Source organism: Cucurbita moschata, unplaced genomic scaffold (assembly GCF_002738365.1).
Source record: "Cucurbita moschata cultivar Rifu unplaced genomic scaffold, Cmos_1.0 Cmo_Scf00005, whole genome shotgun sequence".
Lineage (NCBI taxonomy): Eukaryota > Viridiplantae > Streptophyta > Magnoliopsida > Cucurbitales > Cucurbitaceae > Cucurbita > Cucurbita moschata.
The window spans coordinates 1,009,565-1,028,232 of NW_019268521.1; the positions used below are offsets into that span (position 1 = coordinate 1,009,565).

Here is an 18,668-nt window from a genome sequence, read left to right on the forward strand (position 1 = left end):
TGGGGTTTTATTCTCTTCCCTAACAATGTGGGTCATCACAATCCACCCCCTTCGGAGCCAGCGTCCTCGCTGGCACTATTCCTTTCTCCAATCAATGCGGGAGCCTCCGCTAAATCCACCCCCTTTCAGGGCCAGCGTCCATACTGGCACACCGTCTTATGTCTACCTCCCCTTCGGGAACAGCGGGAAGGCTAGCATATAGTCCGGTGTCTAGCTCTAATACCATTTGTAACGACACAGATCACCCCTAGCAGATATTGTCCTTTTTTGGGCTTTTCCTTTCGAGCTTCCTCTCAAGGCTTTAAAACGCGTCTGCTGCAGGAAGGTTTCGATACCCTTATAAAGAGTGTTCTATTCTCCTCCTGAATCCTGAACCAATATGGACATCACAATTTTAGTTGCATATATTTGGTGTCTAAGTGTCATCAATAATGAGGAGGCAGCCAAAGTTATATATTAGATGAGATTGAGATTCAGTCAAAGGTACGGGCTTTGAATAAAATCTTAGCCCATTCTTTTTTACGATCACAAAGAAAAAGGAGACTGAGCGTACACATTTTTTTGCCTTTCCTTTGCACGACGTGTCAAGACACAAACAAAAGGTGGTAATGGCTTGAATATCTCTTCCACACCCAAAAGTTTCTTTGGATAGAAGGGTTGATAAAGACGTGGGAAGGAGAAGGGTCATGAAATATTTCTTATAAGGACGTAGAAATCTCTCTATAACAGTTGTGTTTTAAAAATCGTGAGGCTGACGACGATACATAACAGATCAAGGCAGACAATATCTACTAGCGATGGGCTTGAACGATTACAAACGGTATCAAAACTCGACACTGGGCAGTGTGCCAGTGAGGATGTTGGGCCTTTAGGGGTGGTAGATGGTGAGATCCGACATCGGTTGGAGAGAAGAACAAATAATTCCTTAGAAGGGTGTGGAAATCTCTTCCTAACAAACATGTTTTAAAATTGTGAGGCTGACGGCGGTATGTGACGAGCCAAAACGAACAATATCTGCTGGCGGTAGGCTTGGGCTATTGAATAGTCGGAAAATGCAATAGACACAACAAGATAGTAAAGTTTAAGGAATAGTCACCGAAAGTAGGTCCCACCATAAACAATGTTACAAGTAGTTGCATTTTCCTACCCCAACCGTGAAGTCACTTACTTTCTTCTTTTATATACTCAATATTTAACATTTTTATAGGTAAAGACGAGGGTCTCATGTACAACTTATGACGAAATCTGCTAAAGAAGCCATGAAACATAGACTAGATATCAGAGTTATGTCTTAACCTTAGTTTTATCACGGTATGCATGGTTTAAGTCTAATGTGATCAAAATAATATTATTATACCAATGTGAAAGTTATCCGAACCTAAAAATGACAGTTATGCATAATTTGTATATGAGTTATCTCGAAAATCACTTGGGAGAAGACTCCAAATCTTTTGTTTATAAAAAAGAATCGTTAATAATACAAACCTAAATCAAAAAAAATCATCAATGGTGTATACAAGGTACGAGGTATTTTTGGTGAAACTCCAATACTAAAGTCGTCCATATTCCACGAGTTGTTGATATGTTATGTTGGGTTTTAGTTTAGACAAAGGTTGTCGGGCTGTTGGAGGATTCCTTAAGTGGGGTTCCGTTCTATGACATTGCATTTGTCCATCCATAATGATGTTATGTTTTTAGTATGACACACATGTTGTGGTACCAAAGTGGGACCTAAGAAACGAGGATGTGTATATAGACGACGAGATCCTAAGCTATAGCACATGGCTATTTCGAGTTGATATAATCATTAATTTATCTTCTGTTCATTTTTAATGAAATAATATATTTGAAATGATTTGACTTTGCTTTTGCTCGAATATTCTAAGATTTAAGAGCAACGTGATCTTCGATGATTTTCTATTAAGGTTGATTGTCATTTAACTCTCGTTTTCATAATTACCATAATGTCATGATGTGAATTTCGAAGTTTCAAAACCGAGAGACTAAAATACAAAGACAAAAGCAAACAAAAGAAAAGGTGAAATAAAATAAAAGATGAAAATACCATAAAATTTAAATCTAAATAAAGTAGACAACACTAAAATTTAATACAAAATTAAATTCAATTATAAAAAGGTGACGTTCAAAATATTAGAAATCGGAAAACAAAGTTTGGTCAAAATTTATAAATGGAAAAACGAGTTTGGAATATAATTATAAAACAAAATACAAAAGACCCCGAAAGGTAAAAATAGACTTCCGCTCCGGAATGACTCTCTTTGTAACCCCACAACTCTCTAACCCTCCTCTACCTTGACCGACAACTTGCGAACACTTGGATACGAAAGGAGAAAGGGGTGCGTATACAAATATACCAAGTAAGCAACCTACTTGTACGTTCTCATCGCATCGATGACCTAGTAGGTGACCACAGACTTAACTATGGGCTCTAGGTGTATTTCTTTTACTATACAAAGTCTTGGACAGCTAGCTTAGCTTACACAGCGATAATCGGTATCCAAAGATGAGACGCTACCTCCATAAACTCCATGGGAGGTAAGTTGACGAACCCATCTCAAAGGTCATGTAATCGCCCAAGGTTGGGGGGTGCTACCCCTTGGTATGAGTCAGCTCCGTTAGCTACCCACATGATCAACGCCCTCCCATAGGACAAATCCTCCGTGTAGGCTAACCACTGACTACACGATGATGAATGCCCTACCACAAGACGGATCTACCATGCACAGTAATCTAACAAATCACTGAGTCACACATCCCTATCTAGTCTCATGCATAGCTCAATGATACTGTACTAGAGTGGAAATCGAAATGGAGGTCCTCAGACACTATACTAGCTGCTATCGGTCTAGGAGGCTACCTTTGTCATTCCTGGATGTCATGGAGGCTTGTTAGGCTCTTAAGGGCATCTAGGTGGTTTAAATCTCATCCCTTGTTTCCAATTCGTTTGGGGTTAGTTCCTCGGGCTAAACCAATCTTTAGGTGCATACAGGTCTAAACCTCAGATCGCTCACGATCTTGGAGTGCAAGGTCTACTGGAAACATACTAACTTGGGTCAACATGTAAACCGCACTAGTTGTAGCGCTCTAATCTTAACTGAGTTTTTTCAGATATGCTTTGCTAGGGAGGCATTCCTATCGATCACCTAAGTACGTAATTCATAATTTAAACTTCATCTTAGTCATATTTGAGAGCTTAAAAGGTGTATTGGATTCCTACGGTGGCTAAAATGTGGAGTTTTGACTCCAAATTACTCTGTTCTGACTCATCGAGTCTTTCTTAGTATGGGAGCATGAGGATCTAGATAGTCTGACTGTTGCTCACAATCCTAAGGTGCTTAGTCAGCTGAAGGCATCTTAACATAGGTTATTGTCTAGCCAACCTCTCTAACGCCCAACTCTGTGCAGATAAACATGCTCTATAGAGGGAGAATACACATTCAAACACCCGAAACTAACACATACTATATCATGCAAACATACAAAAAAAATAAGCTTAATGGTAGATAACATCCATTAATCACTTTGAGCACAAATCGTAATAGCTCATCCTCCTTTCTAACATAGCGAAAAACATATAAAACAACATTCATCATAAATCTCATTGTATGGGCATTTTGGTCATTCTTACATCATGCATAACATACCTGTCCATATTGTCCAACTCATATCCTAGTCATGCATATTCTCTTTCTAGCTTGCATAATAAATAAGTTAACATGCTTCTTAGAAATATTTACCTAGGGGTATAATGGTAATTTTACCGTAACATACCTACATACCCATAAAAAAATGACTTCCCAAAGTCCTTAACATGCATTTTCTAACCACCTAAGGTTAGGTATGCTCATGCACACCTTAGCAATCCCTACAATTAGTGTGGTTACTTACTTGGATGATGCATGCCTTCCCGAGCTAATTTCTCCACATTTTAGAAGCTCCAAAATTTCTAAAAGTCCTTTGATAAGTCTTATTTCAAGTAAATAGTCGAACTGAGGTAAAAGAAAGATCTCTTGCACTTCACCCCAAGGAGGGAACGACATATGCACAATGCCACATGCGGATAACCACACGCGCGCTCTTCGTGCAACACATGGCAGCTTTTGATCCGCACTTTCAACTCCTAGAGAACGCGTTCGATCCTTTGCGGGTGTAGAACTCTTGCAATTTACGACATTACAACACATGGCACACTAAGGCAAGATGTGGATCACACGTCGAGTCAGGCAAACAGATTGGTCAATATTCGGCTCAGTCATTTTTCTTGTGTCGTGGATTTCGAACTTCTATCCCTAATCAAACTCATTATCTTTACTGTTTTTCTTTCAGCTCAAATAGTGTAGCGCACAGCAAAGTTAAAAGTTGGCGAATCTAATCAATCTATATGACCAATGAAACTATATTACACTTTTGTAAGTTTCAATAACTTTCTTTAAAAAGCTCGAAAAGTGAGTGAAAATGATCCAATATTGAAAATGCAAACAAAATCTCAAATTTGAGTAAAAATTAGAAAAGGATGGATATCTACATGGATAAGAGATAAGAGAGATCTTCTTAATGAAACAAGAAGTAAAGTTGAAATAATTAATTTGAGTCCAAAATGTATAATATTGTATTTTGGGTTCCGTCCCATTTTAGTCTCTCTCATTTAAATGGTCTAAGTTGAGAAGAAAAAAAAAAATACATAAAAGAACTTCGTACCATTTGATTACTTCTCACAGTTTACTATTCCACTTCGAAAGTGCCAGCATTTATCAGAACTTCTTTGGTATGATTTGATAAAGAAATAGTGAGTTAATAAGATTGACTTAGGAAAAGAAATTATTAGTCAAAATAATAATTGTTCGGTAATTATTGACTTGAATAGGTATTTGTAAATTGTTAGTCTTTTGTTGAACAGAATGGTCAGTAGTTACTTAACTTGAAGACAAAGTTTAGCAAACTAGTTATGCTTTCTTTACTGTAAATACCCCTTAGATGTATGTTATTTTTCCAACAAGAAAGAGAATTGAGAAGCATAAGTATTTAAGTTTTTTTGTTATAGAAGATCTCTCCCCTCAAGTTGTTCTTCTTGCTTCAGTTGTTTCTTTCGACATATTTTGATCGTGGGCCATTTCCAATATTTGGTATCAGAGCTAAGATGTTAAAACAAATGTCGTCATCATACAAAGTTGTCAGAGGAGATATGACAACAATAAGGAGTGAAAGGGAAGGGAGTGTAATGCTCCAGTACTTGTTACTCACGAAGAGTAAGTATGCAGCATGATTGATAAAGATGCGTGTTAACTTACAGGCATAAGGCAAGTGGGACACCATCGAGCATGGTGATGAAGTTGAGGAGTGTAAGGATAGGATGGCTCTTGCCGCCATCTGCCAAGCAGTCCCAGAGGACGTTCTTCTCATGTTGGCAGAGAAGGACTCGACAAAGGCAGTGTGAGAGACGCTATAAACAATGCATGCGGGCGTGGAATGTGTCAAGGAAGCAAAGGTACAGACCTTGAAAAGTGAGTTCGAGGCTATCCGTATGAAGAACGGTCAGTCAATAGATGACTTTGGCATGAAGTTGACGACGATTATCAACGACAACTGTTCATTATGCGATGTGGTGGAGGAGATCTCCATCTTCAAGAAGTTCCTTCGAGTAGTTCCCCCAATATTCATGCAAATTGTTACCTCCATTGAGCAGTTCAACGACCTCAAGAACATGTCGGTTGAGAAGGTCAGTGGTTGTCTTAAGGTCCATGAGAAGAGATTTCGTGGCTAAGAAGACAAAGAGGAGGAGAAATACCTCTTACTCACACAGAAGGAGTGGCTCGCACGAACGAAAAAGAAAGATGCAGATGACTCTTCTTCTTCAGGTACAAGCGAACGTGGTAACCATAACAAAGAAAAAAGAGGTCGTGGTCTTGGCCGCGGACGTGATGGCAGAGGAGGTCATGCCAATACCTCTCAAAACCATGAAAATGCTAAACATTCGAAGGACAAGAGTATGATCAAGTGTCACTCTATTCGAAAATACGGGCATTATGCAGCAGAGTGCCGCAACAAGGAGCGCGATGAGAAGGCAAACCTCCTATTCTCAAATGATGAAGAGCCCACATTGATGTTTGCCTTGGAAAGACCTAACCTATTGATGCTCAATGAAGAAAAGGATATGGCGAACCTCTTCATAGATGAAGAAAATCAAGTGGAGACCAGCATGTGGTACCTAGACAATGAAGCGAGAAATCACATGACCGGAGATCGAGCAAAGTTCAAAGAACTTGATGAGAAGTTTATTGGAAATGTGAAGCTTTGCGACAGATCAATTGTACCGATCCAAGGAAAAGGTTCTATCTTGTTTCAGTGTAAGAATGACGATCAACGTCTATTAAACAATGTGTATTATATCTCGAGTTTGAAGAGAAATATTATTAGTCTTGGTGAAATGACAGAAGAAGGTAGCAGAGTGGAGATAGTCAGCCCGTTCCTCAAGATATACAACCGAAACGAAGCCCTGTTGATGAAGGTAAAATGGTCGCAAAACCGCCTATATAAGATACTATTGAAAGACTATCAACATCTTCCAAAAAGTATCTATTGACGTTGGCAACAAGAAAGTGAAGTAGAAACCAACGGGTCAGGAGAAAAAGGAACCGAAAAATAAATCCAAGAAGTAACCAGAGACTGCTTCAATCAACGAAGTGCAATCTACAAGTTGATGTGTTTCATCATAATTATCATCTCAACCAAAGAGACCTAGAGGAAGACCACCAGGGTGTAAGAGAAATGAGACTTCAAACTTGTCATCTCAACTAAAGAAACCTAATATTATAAAAATTTTCTACATGTAAAAATTAAAAAAATTTATGAAGAAGACAGAGTTAACTAGGGACCAAACAAAGTTGAAGCTAAAGAGCAACTTGCCTTGGGAATAATCTTAAATTGAAAAAAGAGAAGAAGGGTAGTTTTTTTATTTTGTTAAATTTTGTAAGGCTTTTGAAATTGTGAGGGAAAAGGCCAAAGAAAAAATAGAGGGTCAAGAATTAGAGAATGGGCTATGGGATAGCTAATTTTAGATTTTAGAAACCCTCGTTTGTTTTCACGGTAAAATGCAAGAGGTAGAGAACAAAAGCGAGAGACAGAAAGCAAAGTGTAAAGTGTAATAGAAAAGAGCTTTTTCAGAATTTCTTTTGTCCCCTTGTCTCTCCCCTCTCGAGACCTCCTTCATAGCTTCGTGAGAGGTATTTAAAGAAGTTGGTTTCTGAGCGAGCGTCTATTTTCTACAAGTTGGTATCAGAGCGAATTTTATTTCAACAAATTGGTATCAAAGCCGATGGTGAACATGATGGGACAAATGCCGCTACCACGATTGACGAAGACGGACTACAAGAATTGGAGCATCCAAATGAAAGCTCGTCTCAGTTCGCAAGACGCATGGGAGGTGGTCAAAGAAGGTATCGAAGAACCGAATGATACCACGGGTTATATGGCAGCGCAAAACAAGGCGCTAAAGGAAGCACGATCAAAGGATAAGGCAACATTATACATGCTGTTCCGGGCTGTTGATGAGTCGGGCTTTGAGAAGATTGCAAGGGCAACTACTTCAAAAGAAACGTGAGACACTTTAGAAAAAGTGTTCAAAGGAATCGACCGAGTCAAGCAGATGTGTCTTCAGACTCTGTGTGGCGAGTTGGAGAGCATGAAGATGAAGGAGTCAGAAAATGTATCTGACTACATCACGCGCGTACAAACCGTGGCAAATCAACTAAATCGAAACGGAGAAATGTTACCCGAGACGCGTGTTGTGGAGAAGATCTTGAGGTCGTTAACAGACAACTTCGAGAATGTTGTATGTGCCATAGAAGAGTCGAAAGACCTAGCGACGTTGATGGTCAATGAGCTCGCTGGTTCTCTCGAGGCACATGAGCAACGTAAGAAAAAGAAGGAGGAGACACTCGATCAAGCGCTTCAGACGAAGACATCAATAAAGGATGAAAAAGTACTCTACACTCAAAATGTTCAAGGTAGAGGTTGTGGAAGCCGCGAGAATGGTAGAGGTGGTCAAGGCAACAGTTACGAAGAAAACTATAAGGAGAAGAGACTGTCGTGTAGAATTAAAATTTACTCTGATACCAATTGGTTGAAATTAAAAGCCACTCTGATACTGACTTGTAGAAAATGGACACTCGCTCTGAAACTAACTCGTTTAGATAACTCTCACGAAACTTTGAAGGGGTGTCGAGAGGGGAGAGACAAAAAGACAAAGAATTCTCAAAAGCCTTTTTCGATTACACTTTCTGCTTTGCTCCTTTTTTACGCTGCTTGCTCTGCATGCTCTACTTGCTTTGCAGTTAGAGTTACAATGAGGAGTAAAACCTATTTATAATTTTTTCTAAGGCTAAAATTGGTCATAACTATACCACGTTTTCTCACCCATAAACCACTTTTGACTAAATTTTAAAACACAACTTTAATAACTACTTGTTTCTTTTTTTCTCTTTCTCATTTAAGTTTATTCCCAACCAAACTCTCCCATAAACTTAAATGTTTTATTTAATGATTCCACCTACGCCATTTTCGTTTTCTCGAGCTCAGCCGTGGTTTCTTCAATTTTTTCTCCTTTTCTTGATGAGACTTCATCTGGATCTTCTCGAGAAGAGCCCATCTGAGGCACCGACTCTTCTTTTCTCCCGTTCTCAGCCACGCTGGACTCAGATGTCATAGCTTTGTTCACTTTACTCAATTCCCTTTGTAAGTTCACAACGATATTTTCCACTTCTATTTTTGCTTCCTCCATTTCAGCTTTATCACGAGTGATTATCTCAATCGTGCGTCGTAAACTCACTGCCTCCTGTTGGATTCGATTCAGATTCACATCAACTGAATCTCTCTATTAAGTTAACATCTTTACATCTTCCTCCTTCATTTTCGAATCCAAATCTTCATTAACCCTACCAGATTCATACAATAGCCTCTTAACAAATTTCTTCTCTTTCAACAGATTCTGATTCACAATCTCACTTTCATGTTTTCAACTGACAACTTCTTGCATTTCACCTTCAAATCCTCTGTCTCTTCCAAAGCCCTTCTGTCATTCTTCTCCATTTCAATCATTTTCTTCCTCAAATCTCCTATTTCCTCAAGCAATCCATCAGAATTAGCCTTAATTTCATCCCTCTCACAACAAACCTTCATCCATTTCTCCCTTTCTTCCTCAACTTTGCCAATTATTCTCATCTTTCAATCTCCCAATCTCCCCATCCTTCAATCTCTCACTCTCAACTAACCTACAAACCCTATCTCCCACTTCATCCATTTGACTATGTTTCTTCTTATTGGCATTCTTCTTCAAGTCGAGCTCCAAACCCTCTTTAGCCTGAACCAGAGCTCCAAACTTCTTTCTCTTCTCGTGTGTCTCCTTCAAAAGGTGCTCATTCAGCGATTTCAATGTCTGCAACTGAGACTTCTCCACATATTTATCCACGATAGTTTTGGGTTGTTGCTCTGAATCTTTGTTCTCCTCCTCATGATCTAGTAGTTTCTTTGGCTCGTTCGCTGATCGTATTGGCTTTTTCTTCGTCATTGTTTTGGGATTTTCAACGGAATTTGAAGGGATTGCAGCTTGCATTTAAATCATCTGCTTCTCATGTTCAATCTGCATTTGAGCTGTTGACTCTGGCAATTCGGAAGACAATGTCGACGAAAAATTGGCCGAAGGTTTCTTCGAAGGAAAATTTAGCGGAAGTAAAAGGAGAGAGAGTGAGAGATTCGCTGAGATTGCTGAAGACTCGATATTTTATTTTACTTCAGTTGAATGATTTAAATAACAAATCTAATTACAAAAATAGAAAAACCAAATATACAAAAATAGAATAAGTGGACGAAGACTTCGCCCAATTTGCCAAAACAATGGCCCCTAGAATCACGCTCCTCCATTCGCGTGAACTCAGATGTTTTTACAAACCTAACTAAATAAAGCAGGGCTTTTATTTAACAATCTCCTCCTAAAAGCTGTACCTTATTATTTGAACTCCGATCTTTGAGCGTAGTTCTTCAAATTTCACCCGCGCCAGGGACTTGGTGAAAATGTCTCCAAGTTGTTCCTCTGTTCGGATGAAATCAATCTTGATGAGCCCTCGATCTGCACATTCTCGAATGTAGTGGAATCTGATTTCTATGTGCTTGCTCTGGTCGTGCAAAACTGGATTTTTGATCAGGGAGATCGTAGCTTTGTTGTCTACGTATAGCATTGGTGGATCACTTTCTCTCCCGATGAGTTCTTCCATTAGTCGTGCAAGCCAGATCCCTTGAGTTGCTGTCATCGAAGCGACAATGTATTCTGCTTCGCAGGAAGACAAAGTAACTACCTTCTGTTTTGTTGATTGCCAGCAGATCGCGCCGCCTGAGAGAAAGTAGATCATTCCGCTAGTGCTCTTACGATCATCAACGTCACCGGCCATGTCACTATCGCTGTAGCCGACCAGCTTGAGTTTCTCCTTTCTGCTCCCTACGCAGTATCTTACGCCCCAGCCTCTGGTTCCGGCTACATAGCGCAGGATGCGCTTGACAGCCACTAGATGCTCCTCCCTAGGTGCTTCCATAAACCTGCTCACATATCCAACAGAGTAAGCAAGACCAGGACGAGAATTTACCAGATAGCGCAGACTCTCGACAATGCTGCGGTAATTGGTGGAGTCGATTGTCGTCGTAGTGTCGGCCTTCCTTAGTTGGAGTCGGGCCTCCATTGGCATTCTGTAGGATTACTGTCCACAAGCCCAGTTGTGTCTAGCAGCTTCTTCGCGTATGCACTTTGGCAGATGGAGATGCCGGAAGAGTTCTGCTGCACTTCGATGCCAAGGTAGTAGCTGAGCACGCCGAGATCGCTCATCAAGAAGTTTTTGGACATCTCCTTCTTGAACCTTCCGAGGACTCCCACGTCGCCTCTAGTGATTATGAGGTCGTCGACGTAGACTCCCACAATCAGTCGCTTCTTGTCGTGGCCGTGCGTGTACATCCCATGCTCAGAGGTACAACGTTTGAATTTCAGTGACAGAAGGGTACTGTCGAGCTTCGCGTTCCAGGCTCATGGGGCTTGTCGAAGTCCGTAGAGTGCTTTGTGCAAGCGCAGTACCTTATTAGGGTTGTCGTTGTCCAGGAAGCCAGGTGATTGTCGAACATAGACGGTCTCCTTCAACTCTCCGTTAAGGAAAGAAGACTTTACGTCCATATGGTGAACCTCCCAAGAGTAATGTGCCGCAATTGCCAGCAAGAAACGAACGGATTCTAACCTTGCTACTGGCGCAAATATCTCTTCGAAGTCCACTCCTTGCTTCTGGACGTAGCCCTTCGCCACCAGACGGGCTTTGTGCTTCACAACTTCTCCTTTTTCGTTGCGCTTCAGTTTGAAGACCCATTTGAGCCCTATGGCTCGGTGTCCCGGCGGCATATCCTCCAGACTCTACGTCTAGTTCTCGGTGATGGATGTCATCTCCTCCTGCATTGCCTTCAGCCAGCACGGGTTTTTTTCTGCTTCGTCGATGGTGTTCGGTTCATCTGCACTGATGGCATGTAGTTCGGCCACTTCTTCGAGCTCGCGCGCTGCCAGTCCAGGTGGTTCACCTCCTCCCACTAGGTCATCCATCCTCCGGTACCTGGCCTCCAGATCAGTATCGTGATCGGCATCCAGCGTCGAATCCGCAGTCCGTGGTGTTGCGTATTCCACTGGTTCAGGTGGTGCACCTACTGGCGACGGTGACGTCTCCTGATGTTGGGCTCCTCCTTCTTCAAGCTCGGTGACGAGGTACTCCACCGTGAATTGATTTGGATTACGGTCTGCCTCGATCACGTCATTCCACTGCCAGAAAGTGCTTTCGTCGAAGACGACGTCGCGAGACACGTGAGCTCGCCCCCCTTCATGTATGCGATGCAGCCGAACACGCGGAAATGATGTACTGTTGGTTTTTTGTTGTACCAGGCCTCATATGGCGTCTTCCCGTCGAGGTTTCGGGTTGGTGACCGATTGAGGAGATAGACAGCCGTCACCAACAATGACCTCGCTTTCCCGACAATGGTTTGATTTCGGCGCTCTACCACTCCGTTCTGTTGGGGGGAGTAAGGCGCCGTTAGGTGCCGTTGTATGCCGATCCCGTCGCAGTACTTATTGAAACTTGTCGAGGTGAATTCTCCTCCTCGATCTGTGCGCAGCACTCGCATCTTCTTCTCACATTCTGCCTCCGCTCGCGCTTTAATGTGCTTAACCGCCTCTGCCACCTCACTTTTCGTTTGCAGCAGGGTCAGCCACATGAAGCGGCTTTTGTCATCGACTAACAGGAGGAAGAGATTCTTACCGCCTGTGGTCGCCGGCTTGATGGGCCCGCAGATATCGCCGTGTACAAGCTCCAACGGCTCATCGGCTCGGTAGGATGTTCGAGACGGAAAGGCTGCCGCCTCACTTTTCATTTGTAGCAGGGTCAGCCACATGAAGCGGCTTTTGTCATCGACTAATAGGAGGAAGAGATTCTTACCGCCTGGGGTCGCCGCTTGATGGGCCCGCATGAAGCGGCTTTTGTCATCGACTAACAGGAGGAAGAGATTCTTACCGCCTGGGGTCGCCGCTTGATGGGCCCGCATGAAGCGGCTTTTGTCATCGACTAACAGGAGGAAGAGATTCTTACCGCCTGGGGTCGCCGGCTTGATGGGCCCGCAGATATCGCCGTGTACAAGCTCCAATGGCTCATCGGCTCGGTAGGATGTTCGAGACGAAAAGGCTGCCGCCTCACTTTTCATTTGCGGCAGGGTCAGCCACATGAAGCGGCTTTTGTCATCGACTAATAGGAGGAAGAGATTCTTACCTCCTGGGGTCGCCGGCTTGATGGACCCGCAGATATCGCAGTGTACAAGCTCCAACGGCTCATCGGCTCGGTAGGATGTGCGTCTCTGTTTGCCAATGAGGCACCCGTCGCACAGCTTGTTCATGCCTTTGATTGCTGGTAAACCGTGCACCGACTCCTTCTTCTGTAGCTTTTCTAGGACAGGAAAGTTTAAGTGCCCGTACCTTGCGTGCCACCTCCAAGATACCTCTTCGGTCTTGGCCGAGAGGCTGACGGGTTGGTCTATCTCTAACTCCAGGATGTAAAGACGGTTTGTCGTGCGCCTTGCCTACGTGAGCAACCGTCGTTGATTGTCGCAGATTTTGAGTAGCCCGCGCTCGATGGAAATGAAGCAACCTGTCTCATCGAGTTGACCCAGGCTCATAAGGTTAGCCTTGAGCCTCGAGATGAAGTAGAACGTTGGTCAGCTTGCGATGCTCGCCTCCCTTGCTGACGAACAAGATGGTGCCGCGCCCTTCGATCTAGCCCCGGTCATATGGTTTGTTGCTCCTGTGTCAAGGATCCATCGTCGGTGCTCGTGTTGCTCGTCCCTCTCGCCGATCTGAGCGAACACTCGCTCCTCCTCTAGTTGAATTGGCTCCCGTGCCACCTTTGCTACACCCAGCTGGAGCTCTTTCTCGGGTTCAACAACGTCGTCGATTACCTCCATCTCCGTGGATTTAGAATCGAAATTGGGGACGCATGCAGTTACCCATGAAGAGAGCTGGCTCATCCTCCTCGGAATGAGCCACATGGGCCTTTTCGGCCTTCTCCTTCCGAGAGCTCCTTCCGTCGGCCTTCTCCTTCCGAGAGCTCCTTGATGTTGGATTCCCGCACTCGCTGTACACCGACCCGACGGGATTTGATTCCCTCCCAGGCCGATTGTGCGGTGCGCGCTTGGTGGAAAGAGACGCCAGTATCTCTGGGGGCACGGTACTCGATCACTCGCTCAACAATAACAACTCGACGCCCGCCATCATGGCGTCGGCCACGGCCTCTTCGTGGTGTTGATGGAGATGCCGGCACTTGGCGACGTGGAGGAGTGAACGAGCCTGCTCGAGATGGGCCCCACGATGTATTTATTTTTGCGCTTTGCATTTTCTTCTACTCGAACCTAAGACCTGTGTGTTATTAGGTCGACGCTCTAACCACTTGAGCTATTCAACTTGATTGTTGATAGGTTGGCTCTTCTGTGATGGTATACTACCGATCGCTTCAACGAGGCTCTGATACCACTTGTTGACTCTGGCAATTCGGAAGACAGTGTCGACGAAAAATTGGCCGAAGGTTTCAGGAAAATTTAGCGGAAGTAAAAGGGGAGAGAGTGAGAGATTCGCTGAGATTGCTGAAGACTCGATATTTTATTTTACTTCAGTTGAATGATTTAAATAATAAATAAATAGAAAAACCAAATATACAAAAATAGAATAAGTGGACGAAGACTTCGCCCAATTTGCCAAAACAATGGCCCCTAGAATCACGCTCCTCCATTTGCATGAACTCACATGTTTTTACAAACATAACTAAATAAGGCAGGGGCTTTTATTTAACATCAGCATCCTCTCTCCATTCCATTCCATTCTCTTTCTTCTTTCTTCTTCAAATTCTCTTTCCCACCATTGGAGCTCTCTCTCTTCGAGCTTAAGCTCTCTACTATCTGGTTGTTCATCCTTCTTCGATTTTCTCTCTAATATCGCAATTTTGCCAAATCTGCTACGTATCACCCCATTTCCAACAACTTCCACTACCTCATGACTATCGCCATCGTCTTTCACACCGCCATCTCCTTTTGTGTTCGGCTCTTCATTTTGGGCCATCAAAAGAATGCCTCCACTTGTTGGATCATCTAAGGCCAGGTTGATGGTTTCTTCCACCTTTTCTTTGGCTCGACAATCTCTCGCATAGTGACCCATTCTGCCACAATTGTAACATCTGTTAGAGTTACAATTATTTGCATAGTGGCCATATTTCTGACATTTAAAGCACAGGATGTTGAAATTGTATCCTTGACCGCGCCCTTGATTGCGTCCTCTTCCATGCCAATTTGCTTGGCTCGACAGTCTCTTCTCCTGGTAGTTTTCTTTGTCAGTGTTGCCTTGACCACCTCGACCATTCCCACAGCTTCCACGACTTTTACCTCGAAAATTTTGAGAGTAGAGTGCCTTTTCATCCTTTATCGATGCCTTTGTCTAAAGCGCTTGATCGAGTGGTTCCTCCTCTTTTACTTGCATTGTTCGTGTGCCTCGAGAGAACCGGCAAGCTCATCGACTGTGAACTTCGCTAGGTCCTTCGACTCTTCTATTGCACATACGACATTCTCGAAGTTTTCTGTTAACGACCTCAAGATTTTCTCCACAACCCGCGTCTCGGGTAACATTTCTCCGTTTCGATTTAGCTGATTCGCCACGGTCTGTACACGTATAATATAGTTAGATATATTTTCTAACTCCATCTTCATGCTCTCCAACTAGCCTCGTAGAGTCTGGAGACGCACCTGCTTGACTCGGTCGGTTCCTTTGAACACCTTTTCTAGAGTGTCCCACGCTTCTTTTGAAGTAGTTTCCCTTGCAATCTTCTCAAAGCCCGACTCTTCAACAGCCTGAAACAGCATGTATAATGCTGCCTTATCCTTTGATCGTAATTCCTTTAGTGACTTGTTTTGCGCTGCCATATAACCCGTGATATCCTTCGGTTCTTTGAAACCGTCTTCGACCACCTCCCATGCGTCTTGCGAACTGAGAAGAGCTTTCATTTGGATACTCCAATTCTCGTAGTTCGTCTTCGTCAATCGTGGTAGCGGCATTTGTCCCATCATGTTCGCCATCGGCTCTGATACAAATTTGTAGAATTAAAATTTGCTTTGATACCAATTTGTTGAAATTAAAAGCCGCTCTGATACTGACTTGTAGAAAATGGACGCTCACTCTGAAACTAACTCGTTTAGATAACTCTCATGAAATTTTGAAGGGGTGTCAAGAGGAGAGAGGCGAGGAGACAAAGAATTCTCAAAAGCCTTTTTTTATTAAACTCTCTGCTCTACTCCTTTTCTCTGCTTGCTCTACTTGCTCTCTAATTACAACGAGAAGTAAAACTATTTATAAGATTTCGTATGGCTAAATTTGGTCAAAACTATGACACCTTTCTCACCCATAAACCACTACTTTCCTAAAATTCGTATGGGCTTTTGACTAAATTTTAAAACCCAAAATTAATAAATACTTCTTTCTTTTTTTTTCTCTCTCTCATTTAAGTTTATTCCCAACATATCGAGCCAGAGCCAAGCAAATTGGCATGGAAGAGGACGCGATCAAGGACGCAGTCAAGGATACAATTCCAACATCCAGTGTTACAAATGTCAGAAATATGGCCACTATGCAAACAATTGTAACTCCGAAAATGTTACAATTATGGCAGAATGGGTCATTATGCAAGAGATTGTCGAGCCAATGAAAAGGTGGAAGAAACGATCAACCTAGTCTTGGATGACGCAACAAACGGAGACATTCTCTTGATGGCTCAGAATGAAGAGCTGAAAATAAAAGAACACGACGGTGCGAAAGACGACGGCGATAGTCGTGAGGCGGTTAGAAACTATTGGAAATGAGGTGATACGCAGCAGATTTGGCAAAATCCAGATAACGGAGGCGAGAAAATTGAATAAAGATGAACAACTGAATAACAGAGAGCCCGAGCTCGAAGAGAGAGAGCCCCAATGGCCGGAAAAGCAATTCGAGGAAGAAAGAAGAAAGAAGATGAAAATGGAAGAAGAAAAGAAAGAGTTAGAAATAAAGGTTGAAAGGTTGGAGAAAGAAATGGCTGAGTTGTGTGAGAGTTTCTTTTATCTCAAACAAGAGAAGAAAAAGAATGGGAAGGTAATCTCTGATCTTATGAATAAAGTTGAAGAAGGTGTAGAGAAAGAGAATAGCTTGTTAATGGAGATTGAGAATCTAGTGGACGAGCTAGTGAGGGAGGAGAAAGATATAGAGATGCTAACTCAACAGAGAGGCTCACTCGACGTGAACCTGAAACAAATCCAACAGGAGGCAGTGAATTTATGACACATGATTGAGATACTCACTCGTGATAAAACCGAAATGGAGGAAGCAAAAATGCTAGCTGTAAATGTCGCTATGGACTTGCAAAGGGAATTGAGTAAACTGAACGAAGTCATGATGTTTGAGACAAGCATGGCTGAGAACGGGAGAAATGAAGAGTTGGTGTCTCAGATGGGCTGTTCTCGAGAAGATCCAAATGAAGTCGCATCAGAGAAGGACAAGCTTAGTCTGCCGCTCAAGGATAAAGAGAGAAAATTGAAGAAACCACGACTGAGGTCGAGAAAACGAAAACTGCGCAGGTGGAATGATTGAATAGAGCATTTAAGTTTATGGGGGAGTTTTGTTGGGAATAAACTTAAATGGAAAAAAGAAAGGAGGATAGTTTTTTATTTGCTTAAATTTAGCAAGGCTTTTGAAATTTGAGTTGTAAGAAGGAAAGGGCGAAAGAAAAAATAAAGGGCCAAGAATGAGAGAACGAGTTATGAATAGCTAATTTTAGATTTTAGAAACGTTGTATACATTGATTGGTTTTCATGATAAAATGCAAGAGACAGAAAGCAAACTGTATCATGTAATAGAAAAGAGCTTTTTCAGAATTTCTTTTGTCCCCTTGTCTCTCCCCTCTCGACACCTCATTCACAGGTTCGTGAGAGTTATTTAAATAAGTTGGTTTCAGAGCGAGCGTCTATTTTCTATACGTTGGTAGCATAACGAATTTTATTTCAACACAGACATTCTCACCAAGAGCCTAGCAAGAGTTAAATTTGCAGACATGCAGGAGTTGCTCGAAGTGAAAAATCTCGTTGGATCGGTATGGCAACCCTAGAGGGGGGTGAATAGGGTTTTAACGATAAAAGTGTTTAAACGTGATTAATTTTTTTAATCATGAAACTTTTTACAAATAAGAAGAAGATAATTACTAGAACAAAATAATTCAAGCCAAAACAATAATCAAGTAGAACATGCAATACATCACAATAATAATTTTGAAATTAAATAGGAAAGAGTTAGAGAAAATGACATCGTAGTTTTATAATGGTTCGGTCAAACTCGACCTACTCCACTTCCCAAGCGCCTCTTGGGAATTTGAATAAAGAACTTTCTCGACTCTTTCCACGGATCAGAGCCAAACCGCTACACCACTCTTTTTACGAGTTCAAGAGCAAACTCAATTCTTTCCACGACGCAGGATCAAAGCAGTACAAGTATTTGAGTTTGATAATAACACACCATAACTCTTTCAAAAGAGTAGAATTACAATTTGAGACACTCACAACTATTTCCTCACAATACAATAATAATCCCTCTCAAGAATAAGATGAAGAGAAATAAACTTGTAAGCTTGGAGAGAGCAACAAACAATGAAGACTTTGAACAAATGAGGATGAAAGAATGTAGGTAAGTTGTGTTTTAAAATGTGGGGAAGATGAGTTTATATAGAGGAGAAAAGTGGCAAGATGTAGGAATTAATGTTGACCATTGGATTGGGTTAAGAATAATGGAAGGTGGAGATTAAAAGTTATTCCCGACCTTATACCGTGGACATTTCAAAATACTGAAAATAGTTAATAATTAAAAGTAGGTTTGTTATCATCAAAACATCAATTAATTAATTAATTGAAATTAATTAAAGTGAGATCAAGGGCAAAAAAGCCAACAAGTATCATATCGAATTGTATTTCAACACACACATTCTCACCAAGAGCCTGACAAGGATTAAATTTGCAAACATGCGAGAGTTGCT

At 42.1% G+C, this 18,668-nt stretch overlaps 2 protein-coding genes across 2 annotated transcripts; both read right to left on the minus strand.

Annotated features, from left to right (window-relative positions):
• Nucleotides 1–8,566: 8,566 nt before the first annotated feature.
• LOC111442873 (myosin heavy chain, muscle-like) lies at nt 8,567–9,628 on the minus strand. The gene is made up of 4 exons (XM_023080429.1): nt 9,220–9,628; nt 9,058–9,131; nt 8,912–9,004; nt 8,567–8,851 (listed from the first exon to the last, which is right to left on the minus strand). The coding sequence occupies exons 1-4, from the start codon at nt 9,626–9,628 to the stop codon at nt 8,567–8,569; spliced, it is 861 nt and encodes a 286-aa protein (XP_022936197.1).
• A 3,665-nt stretch (nt 9,629–13,293) lies between these two features.
• On the minus strand, nt 13,294–15,693 carry LOC111442874. Its single transcript, XM_023080431.1, has 4 exons — nt 15,439–15,693; nt 15,095–15,279; nt 14,594–14,783; nt 13,294–13,791 (listed from the first exon to the last, which is right to left on the minus strand). The coding sequence occupies exons 1-4, from the start codon at nt 15,691–15,693 to the stop codon at nt 13,294–13,296; spliced, it is 1,128 nt and encodes a 375-aa protein (XP_022936199.1).
• Between the last annotated feature and the right edge of the window lie 2,975 nt (nt 15,694–18,668).